The 20,544-nt window shown below is 45.1% G+C and overlaps 1 protein-coding gene across 1 annotated transcript in view; it reads left to right on the forward strand.

Moving 5' to 3' along the window:
• Positions 1 to 6,953: 6,953 nt before the first annotated feature.
• The window catches only part of KPNB1 (karyopherin subunit beta 1), a 28,506-nt gene continuing 14,915 nt past the window's right edge, over positions 6,954 to 20,544 (forward strand). Inside the window, exons 1-9 of the mRNA XM_047707897.1 lie at positions 6,954 to 7,290; positions 7,393 to 7,451; positions 9,614 to 9,796; positions 12,944 to 13,144; positions 14,037 to 14,189; positions 16,479 to 16,538; positions 17,337 to 17,426; positions 17,788 to 17,898; positions 18,685 to 18,786. Coding sequence (XP_047563853.1) covers positions 7,251 to 7,290; positions 7,393 to 7,451; positions 9,614 to 9,796; positions 12,944 to 13,144; positions 14,037 to 14,189; positions 16,479 to 16,538; positions 17,337 to 17,426; positions 17,788 to 17,898; positions 18,685 to 18,786 — 999 coding nt within the window. The 5' untranslated portion in view covers positions 6,954 to 7,250. The remainder of the gene's footprint in view (positions 7,291 to 7,392; positions 7,452 to 9,613; positions 9,797 to 12,943; positions 13,145 to 14,036; positions 14,190 to 16,478; positions 16,539 to 17,336; positions 17,427 to 17,787; positions 17,899 to 18,684; positions 18,787 to 20,544) is intronic.

The following is a 20,544-nucleotide window of genomic DNA, read 5'->3' on the forward strand; positions in this document are numbered from 1 at the left end:
GCTGGTGCAGCCACTCCAGAAAACAGTACAGAGGTTCCTCAAAAAGTTGAAAATAGAGCTACCCTACAACCCAGCAATTACACTACTGGGTATTTACCCTAAAGATACAAATGTAGTGATCCAAAGGGGCATATGCACCTGAATGTTTATGGCAGCAATGTCCACAATTAGCCAAACTATGGAAAGAGCCTAGATATCCACCAACAGATGAATGGATAAATAAGATGTGATATATATATATGTGTATGTGTATGTGTGTGTATGTGTGTGCATGTACACAAAGGAATACTATGCAGCCATCAAAAGAAATGAAATCTTGCCATTTGCAACGATGTGGATGGAACTAGAGGCTATTATGCTGAGCGAAGTAAGTCAATCAGAGAAAGACAATTATCATGTGATCTCCCTGATGAGGAATTTGACTAACAATACAGAAGATCACAGGGGAAGGGAAAGAAAAATGAAACAAGACAAAACCAGACAGAGAGAGACAAACCATAAGAGACTCTTAATCTCAGGAAACAAACTGAGGGTTGCTGAAGGGGAGAGGGGTTGGGAGGGATGGGGTGGCTGGGTGGTGGACATTGGGGAGGATATGTGCTATGGTGAGCACTGTGAATTGTGTAAGACTAAGGAATCACAGACCTGTACCCCTGAAACAAATAATACATTACATGTTAATAAGAGTGTCTAGTCCCGTGGATGTCTTGTGACCTTAAAAAATTATCGTTTTTAAAACTGGATTGGTGGGGCGCCCGGGTGGCTCAGTGGGTTAAAGCCTCTGCCTTCGGCTCAGGTTGTGATCCCAGGGTCCTGGGATCAAGCCCCGCGTTGGGCTCTCTGCTAGGCAGGGAGCCTGCTTCCCTTTCTCTCTGCCTACTTGTGATCTCTGTCAAATAAATAAATCTTTAAAAAATAAATAAATAAAACTGGATTGGTGACCCCTCCCCGCAACCTCTACCCAACCTCGCTGCACCAACTGAGCTTCCATACCTGACCTAGTTTTTAAAATGACCCACTCTCACTCAAGCTGGAGGCTGAGGCCTCACCTTCTAGCCTTCCTCTCCTCTGTATCTAATCAGCCACTAACTCCCATCAATTACTTTGCAATTCAGCATTCTTCTAATAGGGCCACCTAGTATGTTGACTGTTGCTAGACTGTGTCGTCAGAAGCCTTCCTCCCATCCAAACATACTACTTGTAGGGGTGAATTATCTTCTCCAGGAAGCCCTCTGTGACTACCCCTTCCTAGGATACCATCTTCTGCTCCACAGGAAGTAATCCATAATTAAGTATCCACTATGTGCTCAGCTTTTTCAGGCATTGAAAAATTTAATCCATATATATATATATATATATATATATATATATATATCAAATAAATAAAAATGTTTTTAAAAAATGTTGTGGGGGGGCGCCTGGGTGGCTCAGTGGGTTAAAGCCTCTGCCTTCGGCTCGGGTCATGATCTCAGGGTTTTGGGATCGAGCCCCGCATTGGGCTCTCTGCTCAGCGGAGAGCCTGCTTCCTCCTCTCTCTCTCTCTGCTTGCTTGTGCTCTCTCTCTCTCAAATAAATGAATAAATAAAATCTTTAAAAAAAATGTTGTGGGTTTTTCACTCACAACATTTTTTAAAAACATTTTTATTTATTTGATGGGGCGCCTGGGTGGCTCAGTGGGTTAAAGCCTCTGCCTTCGGCTCAGGTCATGATCTCAGAGTCCTGGGATCGAGCCCCACATCGGGCTCTCTGCTCAGCAGGGAGCTTGCTTCCTCCTCTCTCTCTGCCTGCCTCTCTGCCTACTTGTAATCTCTGTCAAATAAATAAATAAAATCTTTAAAAAAAAATTTTTTTTAAATGTTGTGGGTTGCTCAAAGGCTAGCCTGAGGGGCACTGTGAGCTGTGCCATGACAAGAGTTCGAAGAACACCAATACCAGTAATGACAGCTGGCACCTACCAAACTCCCATTAAATGCCAGGCCCTCACTGTTCTAAAAGATGTTCATGTATTAACTTCCTAGGACTTCTCAGTAACCATTTGAAGCACAGTCAGCACACAATTTCCAGGGCCCCTTGTTCAAAAATTAAGAACTTCATACGGTGACAACAGAGCATTAAACCAAGGAAGGGGCCAGCCCTCCTAAGCACAGGGTCTCGTACCCATAAGCCAACCCGGGTTAAGACTCTTATCCCCACCTTGCAGATGAGGAGACTGAGACACAGAGGCCTCAAATAAACCTTCCCAAGATAACATAATTAGTAAACAGAGTCAACCTTGGCTGGAGAAGGCTTCCTGGCAATTTTTAATCTTCTCCACTCCTCCAAGGTTCAGCTCAAAGCCTCCCTTGCCTACTAAGTGTTCTCATAGCTAAGCCAGGAACCACCTGTCTCTTCCTCCTCTGAGAATTTAGCTCCATAACAGCATTTGGTTCAAACCCTTCTGACGGCCATTATCATAGTCCCGTGTTATACCTGAGATGCCCGGGAAGAGGAGAGCCCCAAAATGAAGGTAGTGAAGTGAACAAATTAACAAGAGAACCATATTGAAGACAGAGAGGGACAAAGAGGGGATTCCAGTTGGGGGACAGGCCTAGGACAGTGATGAACTACTTCTGGGAGAAACAGCCACATGGCTGGCTTGACTGGATCAAAGGTACCCGTGGGCACCAGTATGGACAACACTGGAAGAGAGAGTGAGGTAAATTACAAAGCACCTTTAACACAACTAGACAGTCACTCCTCATAGGCCACAAGGACACGTTACGTGCTTAGTTACTGCTTCATCCATTTTACAAATATCCAAGCACCTGCTATGGTGTGAGGCACAATTTTAAGGAACAAATAAGATGGACAAGGTCTTGGTCCTGTGGACCACCATTCTAGTGGGGGTGGGGACAGACAGCACCGAAAGATCACTGCCGGTACTGAGGAGTTCTGATCATCAGCAAATAGGGCACAACCAGCACCTGTGGAACCTGCCTTAGGTGGGCGGATCAGAGAACGCCTGTCTGAAGAAGTGACATCTGAACTAAGAGAGGAATGGGAAGGAACAAATGGCGGAAGAGTGACCCGGGCGGAAGGGACAGCCAATACCAAGGTCCTGAGACTCAAATCGAGGTGTGTTCGGGGAACAAGAAGGCTAGAGCCTAGTGAGCACAGGGAAGGTCTGCAGGGGGGCAAGGAGGATTATTTTATGACAGCATTTCTGCCCCGAGGACTGAGGAGGAAAGAGCAGGAAGTCTCAGCTGCTTTTCTGCAAATGATCTCTTCCTTTTTTCCCCCAAGATTTTGTTTTCATTTTAGTGAGAGTGTGTGCGCATGTGCACAAGCAGGAGGGAGGGTTGGTGCAAAGGGAGAGGGAGAATCCTCAAGCCAACTCCCTGCTGAGCGCAGAGCCCAACATGGGGCCCGATCTCGATCTCAGCACCCCGAGATCACGACCTGAGCTGAAATCAAGTTGGACACTTAACTGAGCCATGCAGGAGCCCCTCAAATGATCCCTTTTCTGAATTACTTGGAAGGAGTGTGGTGTGGAGAGTCAGGAAAAAGGCAACAAAGTTTGTCCCATTACTAAGCAGGGGGGCACTCGGATCTCCAGACGTGATAATTCACCTCCCTTCTTCCTCAGCCCCAAGGAGGCCAAGGTCTTACCCATCTTGGGTCCATTGGCTTTGCTCAGGAGGAAAGGGCATCAGGTCACAGGCTGACTGCTTCTTCCTTGGCAGTGGATCTTCTCACTCATGTGCCCTGTGGGATGGGGGACTGGGTGGAGACGCCAGCAGGTACCGTCCCTTCATAAACACACTTGCTTCAAAGATGCTGGGGAGCGTCTCCCAGAGCAGGACGCTTGCAGTGAGCGCCCCACGGACAGGTTCCCATTTGTGCTCAGATCACCCAGTGCTGGGACAGAGATTCTCCCATTTTACAGATCCAAAAGGTTAAGTAACTTGTTCCAGATCATACAGCAGGAAGGGGCAGAGTAAGAACGAAACCCAGTTTTTCTCTTTAATTTCAGAATTTGTCCACTGGACTTGAGTATTCTTGACATTCAAAAAGTTAGAGAGAATAACATCTTCAAACCCATGGACACCATCCACAGCTCAAGAAATACAACTTGAAGCCCGTGTGCCTGTGCATTCTACCAAACCATGTGGCCTCCAATTCCTCCTACCTGGGAAACACTGCAAGGGCATCACATCACCCTCCATTGCATAGTGCAGGCCAGAAATCTAGTAGGCATGAGTGCCACCTCCTTCTTGTTCCCATCAATTACCAGGCTCAATTAATTTTGATACCTATTCTTATTTCCACTATTACTTCTACCTCTCTCCTCTCTTCATGTATCCTTTCTTACGTAGAATATTGCAATGGCCTCCTAACTGGTTTCCCTGCATCTCCTTTGCCCTGTTTCCAGTCTAATTTCCACATTATCACCACCAATCTTAAGACCTTTGAGTCGCTGCCTTTGCTCTTAGAATATAGACAAAATCACATGCATGGTACACAAAGTCTCATATGCTCTTTCTCCTACTCAACATTCCAACTTTACCTCAATCCCTTCTTCTTTGGGCTTTGGGGCTACTGGCCCTCTTGCTGTTCCTTATAATCCCCATGCTCCCTCCCATCACAGGACCTTTACACATGCTGTTCCTCCCTTCTCCACCTGAATAACTCTTCCCTTTCTCAGGTAAATTTTCCCTGAGCCCCCGACTGGGTCAGGCTTTGGCATCTGTCACTTTTACATTTACTTATGAGATTAATCAATTAAAATCTTTCTTTCCTAATAGGCCAAAGACCAAGAACCACTCACTGAGTACAAAATACATGCTTAATAGATAACAGCCAATGTATATATGGCATATATAACATGTCAGGCAGTGTTCCTAGCACTTCCCATGTATTAACTCATTTTAAGATTTCCCAAAAGCCTTAGATGAAGTAGGTACAATTTCTAGCCCCATTTTCCATGTAAGCAAAGGAAGTCATACAAGCTAAGAAGTGGCAGGACTGGGATATGAAAGCAGGCAGTCTGTTTCGGAGTCTGTGTCATCACTGAATGCAGGCTAGTGTTGAGTGCTTCTGAAAGGGACTAGATAGCACCATCATTAACCTTAGCTCAACTGAAAAAAAAAAAATCATTTCACTTGGGTTTGGCAAGGATCTTATGTTTGACTGGAATGTTGCTGCACAACATATTCTCTTCCCAGCATTTTATTCCAGGTCCTTAAAAAATCCATTTGCCCTCCCTGGTACTATCATGTGGAGCAAACCACTGGGGGCGGGAGGAAGCTGGGTTGGAGTGAAGCAGAACTGTGGATCATTTGTAGCATGGGGAGTCCACATAAGGGCAACTCAAAAGATTTCCATGGATGTCGTCTTACTTAATCTTCACTGATTCCAGATAACTCACACACATAGGGCAGCTCTCTCCCTGAGCTCATAGGTGAGGCAAAAGGCTGGGGTCAGGCCGGCTGCTAAGCCATAGGAAACCAAGCAGTCACAGGATGGGTGAGAATGGTCCCCACACTTTAAGATGCAGAACTGTAAAGACTTCCTAACAAAGAAAGGATTGAGGGTAGCTAGCCAACCTTTCCTAATTCTTGGGTGGAACCTCTGAGCAAGGACAAAGTCTTTCTAGGTCTTCCCAGTAGGGCTAGAGTAGAGTAATTACTCTGCAAGCTCAAGAGATAGGGTAAAGAGCTCTCTCAACTAGTTACATCCCATTAACTCTAACTCAATATGGTGAAAACGTAGTAATTCAGGAAATTCTTCGTCAGAGACCCATGTATCAATCTCAGAGGTCAATGTATGCACACTTTCTTTATCTGCATTTTGCTGCAGAAAGGCTTTCATTAATTTCTTGCAGGATTTGAACTAAAAAAGGCTAAGAGCTAACAATCCTTTATGCCTGCAAACACATTCTCTCCGGTTCACGAGTGTGCCTTTATAGAGGCACCTTCGCAGGCTGAAAACATTTCTATTCCTTCAAACAGCTGGTAGCTAAGGATGGGGGCACCCAGGATGCCCATCCCACCTTAGTTAGGCCTCAAAACTACATTAGCATTCACCTCCTTGAGGGGGAGGGAAGCTGCGTGTAAGACCAAGAGCAGTCAGGGGAGCTTAAGGCCAGTCCCGAGCAGGCCACTAACCGACTGTGTAATCTTGGACAAGTCGCATACCCTCTTTGGGCTTCAGTTTCCACACCTGCAAACTGGAAGTTGAACCGCATGGTCTTCAAGGTCCTTCCCAGCTGAGAGCCTGGTATGAAGTAGGCCTGGCCATGAGAGCAGCTTCCTGTGGGCGCGGTGCAAGGCTTTAACGGTCCCCCCTCCCCCGCTAGGGCCCGCGAAATCCTCCTCAACACGCCCCTTGGAGTGACGGCGCTTTCCCAACCGCAGCCCGAACACGGCTCCGCCCCTTCCCGGGGGCGTCCCATCGTGCCCCGCGCTAGGCTCCTGAAGCGGCGGGGCGCCTCCCGCCTTTCCGCGGCCCCGACCCCGAACTCCTCTCCCAGTTCTCCCGGGCGCCCTATCCTATCAACGTCTGGTGTCCCAGCCAATCACGCGGGCCCGGAGTCTCGCCTTTGGTCCACCCTCCTCCCAGCGCTCAGCCGGTCTGCGCTCAAGGCCTTTACCAGGCCAATCCAATCAGCGGCCGGCTCTCGCCTGCCCCACCCCAATCTCCCTCCCCCCGACCAATCCGCGCGTCTCTTTCTGCTGCCCGCCCAGCCAACCCGGGCCTCGAAACCAGCGGGCGAATGGGCGCAGGGCGGCCCTTCAATGCTGACCGCCTAGCCAATTGAGGATTCCGCGTGGCCACGGCGGCAGCCAATCGACATGGAGCGCGGTGCCGCCGCGGAGAGGTCCGGCCCGAATATCCCTCCGCCTTCCTCCCTCCCTCTCTCTCCCTCCCTGCGAGCCGCCGTTCACTTACCGCCTCCTTTCCTTCTTTCTCCCTCCGCCACCCGAGCACCAGCCGCGCTCTGAGCTACCCCCGGGGTCCCTCCCCCGCCGCCAGAGGAGCAGCTGCCGCCGCCGCCAGCAACAAATTAGGAGGGAGGAAGGAAGGAAAAGAGGAAGGAAAGGGAGCCGGGGCGACTACCAAGAGGGAGCCGGTGAATGGGCTTGTGGTGACCCCCGCCCCCCACCCCACCCTCCCTTCCCACCCGACCCCCAACCCCCATCCCCAGTTAGAGCCGCCGCCCGAGAGACCGGACCGTCGTCTTAGGAGGAGTCCCCGCCACCACCTCCGCCATGGAGCTGATCACCATCCTCGAGAAGACCGTGTCTCCCGGTAGGACGCGGGGGCCGGGGGTCGGGCTGAGGTGACCGGGTGGGGGGAGGGGAAGCCCAGGCCCCTCTGACCCTGTTCCCTTCCCACTTTCCTTCCCCCTAGATCGGCTGGAACTGGAAGCGGCGCAGAAGTTCTTGGAGCGTGCGGCCGTGGAAAACCTGGTGCGTGCCACCCCGCCGTCCACCCATCCCCTGCGTGCGGGCCTTCCCGCCCTCCTGGAGGCCCAGGCCTCGGGAACCCACCCCGCCCCATCCCGTCCCCCTCCCCCCCACCCCGGTCCAACCTAACCCCGCGATCGGGAAGCCGGTGGGTGTGTCCCGCCCCGGGCCCCGGCAGCTGGCCAATGGCGCGGCGCGCCGGGGTGACTGCCGCCCAATCGCCGCGCGGCCTGAGGGCGGCGGTGCAGCAGGAGGGAGAAAGAGGGAGGGAAGGGAAGTTAGGTTGCGCGGCGCTGCGTGTTCAGCAAGGGTGGGGGTGGGGGAGCCGGGCCTAGGGGCCATGTGGAAGCTCGGAGCCCAGCTGCCCGCCCTGTTCTGACCCGGGCCGGCTTCTCCTTCCTGTCCCGTGGACCCTGTGATTCTCTCCACCTACTTCCCAGAGTGTACCCTTTCCTACGCCCCTTGGTACTGTGCTCATGGCCAGGCCTGGCACCCGAATACCTCCTACCCCACTTCGGCAATATTCCTCCCGTTCCTTCCTGGGTATTCCTCTTTGGGTTATTTATTTTTTGGTGGGGGTTGGTTGGGGGTTTTTTGTTTTTTGTTTTTACTTCGATGGGTAGAGACTGAATTTGTACCCATATAACAGGCTGAGGCTCATCCTTGATCGGGCCTGTTTCCAGATGAATTCATAGAGGAAAGTTCCTCGTTTGCATATTTAAGGGGTACAGAAAAAATGAAGAGAAGTCCACTAGACTGGACCTCTGTATAAAAATGTGGGCTGGATTGGTTGAAACAGCCGGTGTGCCAGTAACATTTCCCTTTGATGTCCCTCTTATTGCGGGGGATGGGGAGCAGATGGAAGGGTGGAGGATACTTGACATCTTTTAAAGGTAATAGGTAATAAGCCTAAATAACATTGTAACCCAACATGTCCCTTTGTAATCTAGACGAAATATAAGCACAAAAGTGACACTGCTTATTTTATACAAGCTGTCTTAAATGACTTCCCTTTTTATTGCACTCTTAGGTGCTAGCTTTTACTACTTTTTATTCTTAACTTTCCATAGAAAGGATTTTTTCCTGCTAACATAGACCAATAATACTTCCATTTGGGGTTTATTTCTGTTTCTGCTTCTGCTCATTTACAAGCCTTTTATCCTGTTCCTAACATTTAACTTCTTTGTGGCATTGCTAACATTCCTTAGTGGTACATAATTAATAAAACTTTTAAGATTTATCTTATGGGATTGCAGGACTTGTTAGTGGTAAGAAACTATCTGCTTTTGGTTTTTCCTGTTAAATTCCGTTTGGACAGAGCTTTCTGCAGGAAAGAGAAATGTGTCTTAAAATTTTTAAACAGAGGGAGTAGTTTTGGGGACCTGGGCATTATGAAAGGTTGAGAAAGCTTTTCAGAAACGCACTATGCTCAGTGGACAGTCCCAGTTCAAAATGTGTAGGAGCCTTTAGTGTGTTAACTGTTGACTGTTAAATGTAAAATCTTTTTTCTTGGCAAATTTGTCTTGGCATTTTTATCTCTTCACTTTTTCCCTGTTTCTAAATATTATCAAAATTATAAGTAAGTCTTTTTTCATTGTCCTCTCTCATTGAACACTTAAAGCTAAAAGAGAAGACTAGCTTCCTAAATCCATGTTTCAGGTTTGTAAGTATTTCCCTCTGTTATCCAAGATTACCTGCCTGCATGAGATCAAAAGTCGCCCTGAATATTAATCTTTTTGGACTAAGATATCTTAAATTTAGGGAAACAATTTTACATTCTATCCTGTCTTCACATATTCATTCATTTAACAAGTGTTTGTTGAGTGTCAGGCATTGTTAAATAGAAGACTCCTCTGACTACTAGATTTTCGAGCTTTATTTTAGGGTGATCTATTGTGAAGACTTGAGCACTAAGAATGATGTTGATAGGAAAATCTGTACCTCGATAAATGCTGAGGCTGCGTGAGGTGATGGGTGACTGACTTGTGTACCATGTAACACATTTATAGGAGTCTTGAAGTAGGCATTGTAGCATTTTATGAGATGTTATGATATATCCTGAAGAATTTCGGTCTCCCCCAGTGTCTTGGTGCTCTGTAAGCTGTCCTCAGTTGGTAAAATTCCCAGGAGATGCTTTCATTCACACATGCATCTTCTCTTAATAGCCCACTTTCCTTGTGGAACTGTCCAGAGTGCTGGCAAATCCGGGGAACAGTCAGGTTGCCAGAGTTGCAGCTGGTCTACAAATCAAGAACTCTTTGACATCTAAAGATCCAGATATCAAGGCACAGTATCAGCAGAGGTGGCTTGCAATTGATGCTAATGCTCGACGGGAAGTGAAGAATTATGTAAGTAACTTTATCTCCTTTGGTCATGTCAGCCTCTGGGAATAAGAAGTCACCGTCCACCCACCCACCCACCCCATCCTTTCCTCCTGGACCCCCTACAAGAAACAGTTGGTCAGTTTTTTGGTCATTTACATGGGATACAGGTGACAGTGTAATAGGTTTCTGAGACTTAAGCTTCACTTGAAGATAAAGGTAGTATTTTATTTAAATTTTCTCAGTTTAGCTTGTCTATACGGTGCTGTCATTTCCCATTAATGAGTGTGTTGGAATTTTTTTCAGAAACTAAAGCAAACAGCAGTTTGGGCACCTTTAACTGGATGCCAGAATTTGTAGAATCTGGTGAATTGACATAGTATACACATTGGTGGTTCCCAAACTTGAACTCTGAGACTCACTGAGGGAATTTGCTAACAATAATATATTTCCAAGCTCCCTTCAGAGATTCTCTTTTGTTGGAGTGAGACTCAGGAATTATTTTTTAGATGTTCCTGTCTTCCTGATTTTTTTTTTTTCATAGTCATCCAGTCCCTGCTCCTGCTGAACTTGTGCTATAGATCATTTTCAATGTTTAGTGTTTAGGCATGGCACTATGTGGAGTTCAAAGGGGGGAACTAAATAATCTCTTGGGCCTTTTAAGCCCAAAGAGTTTGTGAAATAAGAATTTGAAGTTAATGATGCTTTTATCTACTTAGTAAATTATGTAAAACTTCGTTTAGAAGCATCTGGCTTTTAATCAGGATCTTTAAGGAGTGGATTGATGAGTTTTGAGGAAAATGAATGTCCCTTGCTCTGCATCATGGAGGTCTTGTGACTTTGTTGTTGAGCTAAAATCCATAATTCTAGCTGCAGCAAAAGATAACTCAGAATATACGGACAGATGTCTTTCCCACCCCCCAGTTAGCGAGGTTTTTTAGTGGTCTGTCTTATGTGGATAAGGCACAGAAAATGGTAATTCACGCAATTAGCCCTTGGTATTTGAGGAGAAATTGGTGGGGGAGGGGGTCCTAAATGTGTACTTGCACATGTCGTCATATTTGCTATTTCCTGGTTAGAGGTATCAGCGTTAGGTAAATTTGTGTGCCTTAAGGCAACAATATCTCTTTTAAGTTATATACCTCTTGTCTTTCTAGTCTTGCACGAAGGTACTCATGACTGTGGGAACTAGGTTATGAAAGCCAACTTATTTTGAATCTTTTTTGGAATATGTGGAGCTATTTTTGTCCACATCGGGTCTGCTTATGTAATAACATTTTAATCTTCCCTTCAGTAATTTGATATAATTGAAGTTTATTCCATCAATCACTGGAAATCTTGGTGCTTGTAGTGCCCATTCAGTTTCTCATCTTGCAGAATCATGCAGTAGTAAATGTGATGAGACATGATTGGAACTGTAATTGGCTCTTTCGGTCTTAACACTTATTAAAATTTGGATAAGACTTTGTATGTTATATGTGTTGTTGAACCCTTCTGCGTGAAAGAAATTTAGTTAATCATGGCCCTTTTTCCCTTTCATAGCACCTCTGGTAATGAATACTTTCTCAGTGTTGATAGTTATTTTTTTGCAGTGTGGGTCTTGGACACAGTTGAGGGTCCCTCCTTTATCCCTCTTCTTTCTGATAATTGGCTGTTATTATTAGGGTTACCCCCTAGGTTTTAAAAAAACAAAAAAATAACCTTTCTGACCTTAAGAGTTGGGACCTTTATGGTCTCTAAATCACCTCAAACAATATTAACTAGGGGTCTTTGAAAAGCCATTTAAAGGAAGAGGGATAAAGGTGTGGTGGGAGTCGGTGCTCTCATCTGTACTAGGCTATGGTGTGATGTAGTGTAAAGGCACCCTGAACTGGAACCCTCATCAGACTTGGGTTGGTACCTGTTCAGCCCCTGCTGTTTTCGACCGGTCATCTCATCCCTGCCTCTCCGCTTCATGTATTTGACATACAGTTTTTCTTAAAGTCCATTCTAGCTCTGGTAACCCTAGAGAGCAAAACCTTGATTTAGAATCAATCAGAACAGTTTGTTACTGGGCAGAGCTGTTGGCAGTGGGGGCGGGCAGGGATGATGATATACTGTATGGGGGAAAGATGGGGAGTTCATTATTACTAGCTACAAAGCAGGATACTAAGTGACCTGACCCAGTCAGCAGAGCTGGCCTGAATATCTGGCAGCTACGCTTTGTCCTGTGTTCATGTCAGGAACAGTTAACTGTTTGTCTTTTGAGTGGACGGGTGATTCTTAGTGAGTTCATTGACTGAATTAGCTGATGGTGGTAATGATTAACCTTGGGTCAATTGTGGCTTCATCCTTTATCTGTACCTGTGCCTTTACGCTTTACATAAAACTTTGTATGATAATCATTTCAAACAAGACCCGTTTAATGATAAGTGGATCCCATTTTAATTGGCATATCTAACTAGTTCTTCCTATCTGTTGATGGTGGAGAGAAGAGTTCTCTGATTCCTGGGCAAACAACAAATCCTTCCTGATTGGAAGTTAAGGATTCATTCTTAGGTGTTGGTGACATCAGTAACTTTGTATCTGCATCTAGTGATATCCCCTAACCAAGACCTTTCTATGAAAGTCACCCCAGGTGTTAAATTGTCATTGACCAGAAGGACGGAAGCTTGTTCCACATCTCATGAGCTGGAAGATCTCTTCCTTGGATCAGGCTAAACCACGACCTGTGAATCAGAACCATTTGAATGCCCAGAATTAGGTTCTTTCTGAAGTTTTTACATTTTCTGTCCACAAAACAAGACTATTAGCATCCTAACATTGTACCTCCTGCAAGGAGTCTAGAAGGTGAATTTTGTCCTCTCCTTTGCCTTCTAACATTGTCTCCCTACTGACTATCACTTTGTTACCTTGCATTGAACATTGACATGAGGTGTCTGGCTTTGGAGAAGTCCTTTTGGAAGCAGGGAACGATTGGTTTCTTTTCTGGGCTCTGGAGCACCGTTGACTGTGTTGGTGTTAGTGAGGCTGGTTGTTTCGTTTTATTTGACAGCTGACTGTACTGTATATGCCTTTTTCTACTTTTGTGTGTTGCAGAAAATTCAGACTGATGTAAGAAGCGTGGTAGGCAAAATGCGTTCAAATAGTTTTAGAAATTGATATCTTTCATTTTGTGTGTGTATGTGTGCGCAGGTTTTGCAGACTTTGGGCACAGAAACTTACCGGCCTAGTTCTGCCTCACAGTGTGTGGCTGGTATTGCTTGTGCAGAGATCCCAGTGAACCAGTGGCCAGAACTCATTCCTCAGCTGGTGGCCAATGTCACAAACCCAAACAGCACAGAGCACATGAAAGAGTCAACATTGGAAGCTATTGGTTACATTTGCCAAGATATAGTAAGTACAGTCTTCTGTATGCAACTTCACAGAGCTCTGATTCCCTCTAATTGTGACATGCGTGATATTAGGATTGTTCTTACATGATGGAGAAAGCCAAGCTACTACAGAATGTTTTGCAAGTAGTACTGCTTTATTTAATCTAGACTTCTGTGTTTGGATAGCTGATTGATCCTCCCATTGCTAATCATGCCCTAAAGTAAAGAGAATTGAGGATCCCAAGCTCAGAGTAGAAATCTGTATGCTTGGAGAGGTGGGGCTTCTAGACTTTTAAAAAAGGAATATGCTAGTTGTGGAGCATCCCTGACCCGGATCCCTTTTGCACAGTCCTCAGTGTACCTCAGCGTGCTGTGTTACTCTGCATGTACTATTTCACAAAAACACTTTGCCAGTGCTTGCTGTGGTTGGCTTAGCCAGCGAAGGCACAGCAGTTTGTGAAATGTAGCGCTCTTGAGACTGTGGCTGCTGCTGAGGCCGCCACCTGGGTGTCTGTTTCCATATACAAACTTGATGAAACAGGAAGTCCACACTTGACCTGGACTTAGACTGCCTAGGTGTTGTGCCTGGGCAGTTGATACAGATGGCCTGGGAAGAACACCAGACTGCCATGTCCCTTTGCACAGACGGGGGAAGAAAAAAACCAGCATTACTTCATACCCAGAGTCATTATGCTAAGAAATCAGATGAAGTTGATGGATTTAACTTGTTTTAGTTCAATTTTGGACTACTGGGCCCCGGGATATTTTGCAGGTGGTTTGTCCCTAAATGGAAATGTGTGGGAAAAGATCAGAGAAAGTCAGGATGCCCACTCAAGTGGATTTCACAGTTAAAAGGACTGCTGATGGGTCATGAGCTCATTATTTTACTCGCTGCGCTTCTCCACTTGTTTCAGGACCCAGAGCAACTACAGGAGAAATCCAATGAGATTCTGACCGCTATAATCCAGGGGATGAGGAAAGAAGAGCCCAGTAATAATGTGAAGCTGGCGGCGACAAATGCACTCCTGAACTCACTGGAGTTCACCAAAGCAAACTTTGACAAAGAGGTGAGTCTTTTATGACAAAAAGGTGTACGTTCAGAAGGGAAGAAGTAAGAATTAAATGAAAGGTGTTTATTAAGTTTGTGGTCTAGAAAGTACCATCTTGTTTAGGTGCACTCATTTCCATTCTAGTGAAGATTTGTGTTGTGTGAGAAATGGCCATGGAGTAGGTGTTTGCTTTTGGGAAAAGTGTGACGTGAATTGTTTCTAAACTTAGGTTTCTCCTTTAACAGATCAAACTGTGCGTATGCTCTGGGATTTTATTTTATTTTATTTTATTTTTAATTTATTTATTTGACAGAGAGAGATCACAAGCAGGCAGAGAGGCAGGCAGAGAGAGGGTGGGAAGCAGGCTCCCCGTGGAGCAGAGAGCCCGATGTGGGGCTCGATCCCAGGACCCTGAGATCATGACCTGAGCCAAAGGCAGAAGCTCAACCCACTGAGCCACCCAGGCGCCCCTGCTCTGGGATTTTTTAAAAAAGTTGTTTTTTGTTTTTGTTTTTGTTTTTTTTTTTAAAGGCATCCAGGTGGCTCAGGCAGTTGAGCCTCTGACTCTTGGTTTCGGCTCAGGTCATGAACTCAGGGTCCTGAGATTGAACCCCATGGCGGCTCTGCACTCAGCACAGAGTCTACTTAAGATTCTCTCTCTCTTAGATAAATAAATAAGATCTTAAAAAACACGGGAGGTTGTAGCATTTACTATAAAAAATAAAAACAAACAAACCTGGCGGCTGTCTGGCTTAGTTGGTGGCGCATCTAATTCTTGATCCTCAGGGTCTTGAAGTTGAACCCTTTGTTGGGTATAGAGTTTATTAAAAAAAAAAAATTCAGAGAGCGAGCGAGCCTGCACCAGCAGGGGGAGTGGAGGCAGAGGGAGAAGCAGGCTCCTCACTGTGCAGGGAACTGACATGGGACTTGTCATGACCCTGGGGTCACGACCTGAGCTGAAGGCAGATGCTTAACCAACTGAGCCACCCAGCGCCACTAAAAAAATTACATGAATTGGACTATCTCATAACTCCTTGGAAGGTACTTTTGGAAATTAATATATAAACAAAGTTTATTTTGCCTGAAAGTATTCCTCCCATTGCTCAAGTTGTGTAAAAAATATACAGTAACATAAAGTTTACCATTTTAAGCATTTTTAAGTGTACAGTTCAATAGTGTTAAGTATATTCCTATTGTTTTACAGCCAGTTGCCAGAACTTTCTCATTTTGCAAAACTGAAACTCTGCATTGAAAAACTCCCCATTCTCCCCTTGCCAGGCCCTGGCAACCACTTTTTTACTTTCTGTTTCAATGAATTTAATTGCGCCAGATACTTTATTTAAGTGGAATCAGTCATACAGTATTTGAATTTGTCTTTTATGACTGCCTTATTTCACTTAGCATAATGTCTTGGGTTCATACACATTGTAGCTTGTGTCAGAATTTCCTTTTTCAGGCTGAATACTGTTCTGTTATATGTATATACCATAGGTAACATTTTGTTTATCCATTCATCTGTCAGTGGACATTTGGGTTGCTTCTGTTCATCTGACTATTGTGAATAATGCAGCTATGAACACAGGTGTACAAATAGGTCTTTGAGGCCCTGCTTTCAGTTCTTTTAGATCTATACTGAGAATCACTAATTATATGGTCTGCAAGTATTTTTGTGTATTTGTTTGTTGACACTTGAGCTGTGCTTTTTGCCATTTCTTGGTCCTATTGTGGACAAAGTAGGGAGGTCTAAGAAGCCAAAGCAAATTGCATTTCTAATTGCAGTTTTTCTAGACAGACTTTAAGATTTCAGAAGACTTGGAACAGTAGCAAATTATTTCGTTGCTCTCTTCTCTTGTATCTTACTATATTTGATGGGGGTTTGCCACCTTCCAGAAAACAAATTTATGTTGAAGTAAAGCAGATGTTTTGAATTCTCTTAAATTTTAAATACAAAAAAATGGGTTTTCCTAATGTAGGGTTTGGGGTTTTTTTTAACCATTTTTATTTAAACCCTGTGACCTACATTTTCCTATTTACTTCCTCCTTGGAGTCTTGTTAGTGAAGGTCATTTTGGGGATTAAAAGATTAGGGACCTCTTTCGAGGGCGGGTCATGTAGTAGACATGGGAGGCGGACTCTTGATAGCCTTCCTGGTGCCATTGCTGTGTCAGGGAAAAGCTGCTTGATTGGTTCAGGGTTATGGGGTCCCTGGGGGCGGGGGTACAGGGTTTTCCCCGAAGAGCTAGTCTAGCAATCTCCATATATGCGGTTGGTACTCTTCTTACTCTCTTGATCTTTGTCCGTCCCGCAGTCCGAGAGGCACTTCATTATGCAGGTGGTCTGCGAAGCCACGCAGTGTCCAGATACAAGGGTGAGTGGGAGCTCCGGTGAAAAGCCTAGCTTCGTCTTTCCTGGGAAACGCCATCTCTCCATAGCGGTTTGTAATGTTGGGAATCAGGTGCTTCAGAAATAAGGTTTGGCTAATGCTATTCTTTTTTTTTTTTTTTTAAAGATTTTATTTATTTATTTGACAGAGATCACAAGTAGGCAGAGAGGCAGGCAGAGAGAGGGGGAAGCAGGCTCCCTGCTGAGTGGAGAGCCCGATGCGGGGCTCGATCCCAGGACCCTGAGATCATGACCTGAGCCAAAGGCAGAGGCTTTAACCCACTGAGCCACCCAGGTGCCCCAGCTAATGCTATTCTTAATAAAAGAGGGAAAAACAGTTCTTGGAAAGTTAACATAATGGAAGTTGTCATCCTCTTAAAAAGGTTTAAAGGAAGAAATGGTTTTTGATCACCCTTGCTACTTAATTGCTGTAAGTTACACAAGTGATTGATTTTCATTGTAGCCATTCAAACAGCTTTGCTGTTGCTGTAACCTAAACCTTGACCCTTGAAACAGGTGGGAGTAACATCCAGTCTGAGTGGCATTCCTGAGCTTAGTCCTCTGTAGGTTCCACAGGCACCTTTAAAGTAGGGGGGGGGTAAAAAAAAGAGATAATAAGGATGGTGAAAAAAAGGGAAGAGAAGAGATTGATTTTGGGGGAAATGTTGACATTACCCAAATATACCTCAGTTGACCCTTTACATTACTGACCCATTTATGTGACTTACCTTTGTCAGACTATGTTGTTAAACTAAATAGCAAACTAATCTTTTCTTTGTGAAAGGTACGAGTGGCCGCCTTACAGAATCTGGTAAAGATAATGTCCTTGTATTATCAGTACATGGAGACGTATATGGGTCCCGCTCTTTTTGCTGTAAGTATTTCTGTTTTATGTATGTGAGCATGTAACTGGTTGCAAAATTCCTCATTCTTGCTGTTTCGTCATTTCTGTAATTTTTGTCCTTAATATTATGAAATCAAGGAAATTCCTTGAGTCGGAGTTTTATGTTTAAGCCATCAGTAATGTGCCAGAAAGACTTGTACTGTCTTCGTGCTGGGAAAGAGTGTATTTTAAAAGTCTTTTTCCTGTTTCTACCTTTCATTTCAGACCCAGCTTTCATAAATCTGTATTTTTGACACTTGGATGTTTGTGGTTGGAAGTGGGGGGGCGGGTCTAACTCGAACCAGCCCTTACTTGGGGCCTGGGATGTCTTTTTTCCTCCCTCCCTCTTAAGATCACAATTGAAGCAATGAAAAGTGACATTGATGAGGTGGCCCTACAAGGGATAGAATTCTGGTCCAATGTGTGTGATGAGGAGATGGACTTGGCCATTGAGGCTTCCGAGGTGAGCCTGGGAGAGATTCGGAGTGGGAAGAGTTGTTTCTCGGACATAGTTCCTTTGTGGGCATTAGTCTCCTCTGGGAAAGCTTTATTCTGACTGGGCTTAGAGGGCATCTCCATTTGTAGAGATTTTGGTTTCTCTGCTAGCCAGAGCCCCTCAGGAGGGAGACAGACCTGTAATGAGGCATTTCATGCTTTACCGATCAGCCAGACGTGATTTATTATAAATGTTGATATTAGTACCATGAACACAAGGGGGCAGCAGGCAGTCACAGTTTAACAAGGTGACGTGCAGTGCTGAATTACTTCCTTTTGGAAGTCCTAACAAAAACATGGGATGCATAATTGATAGCTTACTAACTTTGGTGAAGAAATTCCATAGCGACAAGGGGGCTAGTTCTGCACTTTGCAATCTTTGAACTCAAGCTTTGTTTCCAGCCTTGTCTTGCACAATTTAAGAAACACAGATTTATTTTTGACATCATTACATAAACTTAGTACATCTCTTGATCCGAAGGTTAGTTAGATGACAGCTTGTTAATATGAATTGGGCTTGTGAAAAAGAAAGGTAGTTCTTAAGGTTGCCTTGGCCCTTTAAGGTGGATTATATGTATGGCCTCAAAGAATCCCATTGAAGTAGACCAAAGAAACGAGGACCTCCAAAAGATCACAGAGTATGTTACCTTTGCTCTGTGTATTTCTGTACGAACCCCTGGGCAGCTTGCATTGTAGGCCTCTAGTAGCAGCCTGTTTGCTGCCGTCCAGAATTTGCTTTTATGTTTCTCCTCAGGCAGCAGAACAAGGACGACCCCCTGAGCACACCAGCAAGTTTTATGCCAAGGGAGCACTACAGTACCTGGTTCCAATCCTCACACAGACACTCACGAAACAGGTGAGTTAACCTTGCAGATCGAACTGGTTAAGCCGTGAGACATTGTTGGTTTGCTGTGGAACAGTTTCTGCAAAAAGCCTTGGCAATTCTTGAGCTGGTTGAGGCTCCGTTATAGGTGACTGGGAGCGGCCAGACTCGATTTCTAAAATCCTCTAGGCTCTGAGTTGTTTGTGAAGGGGAGTTGGGTCTGAACATTTCAGCCTCGATCGGGCGCAGGCTACACACACGGATTCCCGAGTGCTGTACCTTGTCCAAAGTAATGCAAGAGGCACGCAGTATTAAAGTTGTAGTAGAGAAAGGTTGACAAGAGAGATGGACTAGTTTCAGGCCACTCGAATACCTTCTAACATTTGAGTTATTTTCAGGAGTTCATAGTATGTATATACCTTTAAAGTGCTGATGAAGGGCGCCTGGGTGGGTCAGTGGGTTGGGCATCTGCCTTTGCTTCAGGTCATGATCCCAAGGTCCTGGGATCAAGCCCCACATCCGGCTCCCTGCTTGGTGGAGAACCTGCTTCTCCCTCTCCCTCTGCCTGCCACTCCCTCTGCTTGTGTTTCTCTTTCTCTATCTCTTTGTCAAATAAAATACAAATTCTTTTTTTTTTTTTTTAAGATTTTATTTATTTATTTGACAGAGAGAGATCACAAGTAGACGGAGAGGCAGGCAGAGAGAGAGAGAGAGAGAGGGAAGCAGGCTCCCTGCTGAGCAGAGAGCCCGATGCGGGACTCGATCCCAGGACCCTGAGATCATGACCTGAGCTGAAGGCAGAGGCTTTAACCCACTGAGCCACCCAGGCGCCCTAAAATACAAATTCTTAAATGAAGTAAAGTGCTGATGAGGTTGGATAAGAATTATTCTGGGGGCGCCTGGGTGGCTCAGTCTGTTAAGTGTCCCTACTCTTGATTTTGGCTCAGATCATGATCTCAGGGTGGTGAGATCATTAAGCCCCACGTTGGGCTCCTTGTTAGGTATAGAGCCAGCTTGAGATTCTCCCTTTCCCTCTCCTTCTGCTCCCCTCTGCCTGCACTCTATTTCTCTCTCTCTCAAAAAAAAAAAAAAAAATTGATCGTTCATGATCATTAACATCAGTAACATTCAGGACAAAATAAAAGCAACAGGACTTCACAAAGATGTGGGCCTAATGAGTAAATAAAGAAATTCTTTCACAAGAAGTATATCTTGGTTGTCATTGACCCTTTTGACTTTAGGCATCACGGCTTTGGTATGGTGTTTGGAAAGATTGTTTCTGTCCTTCCTCTCTGCTGCATGTGGAGCGTTCCCAGAGAGCCGGTGGTGCTCCGAGAGAACACTGCTGTGACTTGGAGCACTGGAGAATTTCCCTGTACCCGGGAATGTCATTTGTGTTTAGGAAAGTACATGACTCTTTCAGTATAACAGTCGTAAAAGAAAACTAGAGATGTATTTGGTCTGAAATGGACTGGGTGTTCTCTCAAATTTTTGTCTCTTTGTTCAGTCTTACAGTTACTTCTGTGTTTTTTGGCCTTAGTATTTTTCTAGCTTTTGTATATTTTTGTTATGCTTCTCACATTTGGGAATAAGTCATTCTTTAGGTATGTAATATTCTGAAGCTGCAGAAGGCAGCCTACCTTAAATTACTGTGTGGTAGGAATAGTCACAGTAAGGAAGAAAAACCTTGAATTCTACTTTCAGGGGAGATCTATCTGAATGGAATCTTTTTTTTTGTTTAACTTCTCATTGAACTACATATAATTAGAGGCACACCAGAAGCCACCTCAT

The sequence above is a fragment of the Lutra lutra genome, chromosome 16, assembly GCF_902655055.1.
Source record: "Lutra lutra chromosome 16, mLutLut1.2, whole genome shotgun sequence".
Taxonomy (NCBI): Eukaryota; Metazoa; Chordata; class Mammalia; order Carnivora; family Mustelidae; genus Lutra; species Lutra lutra.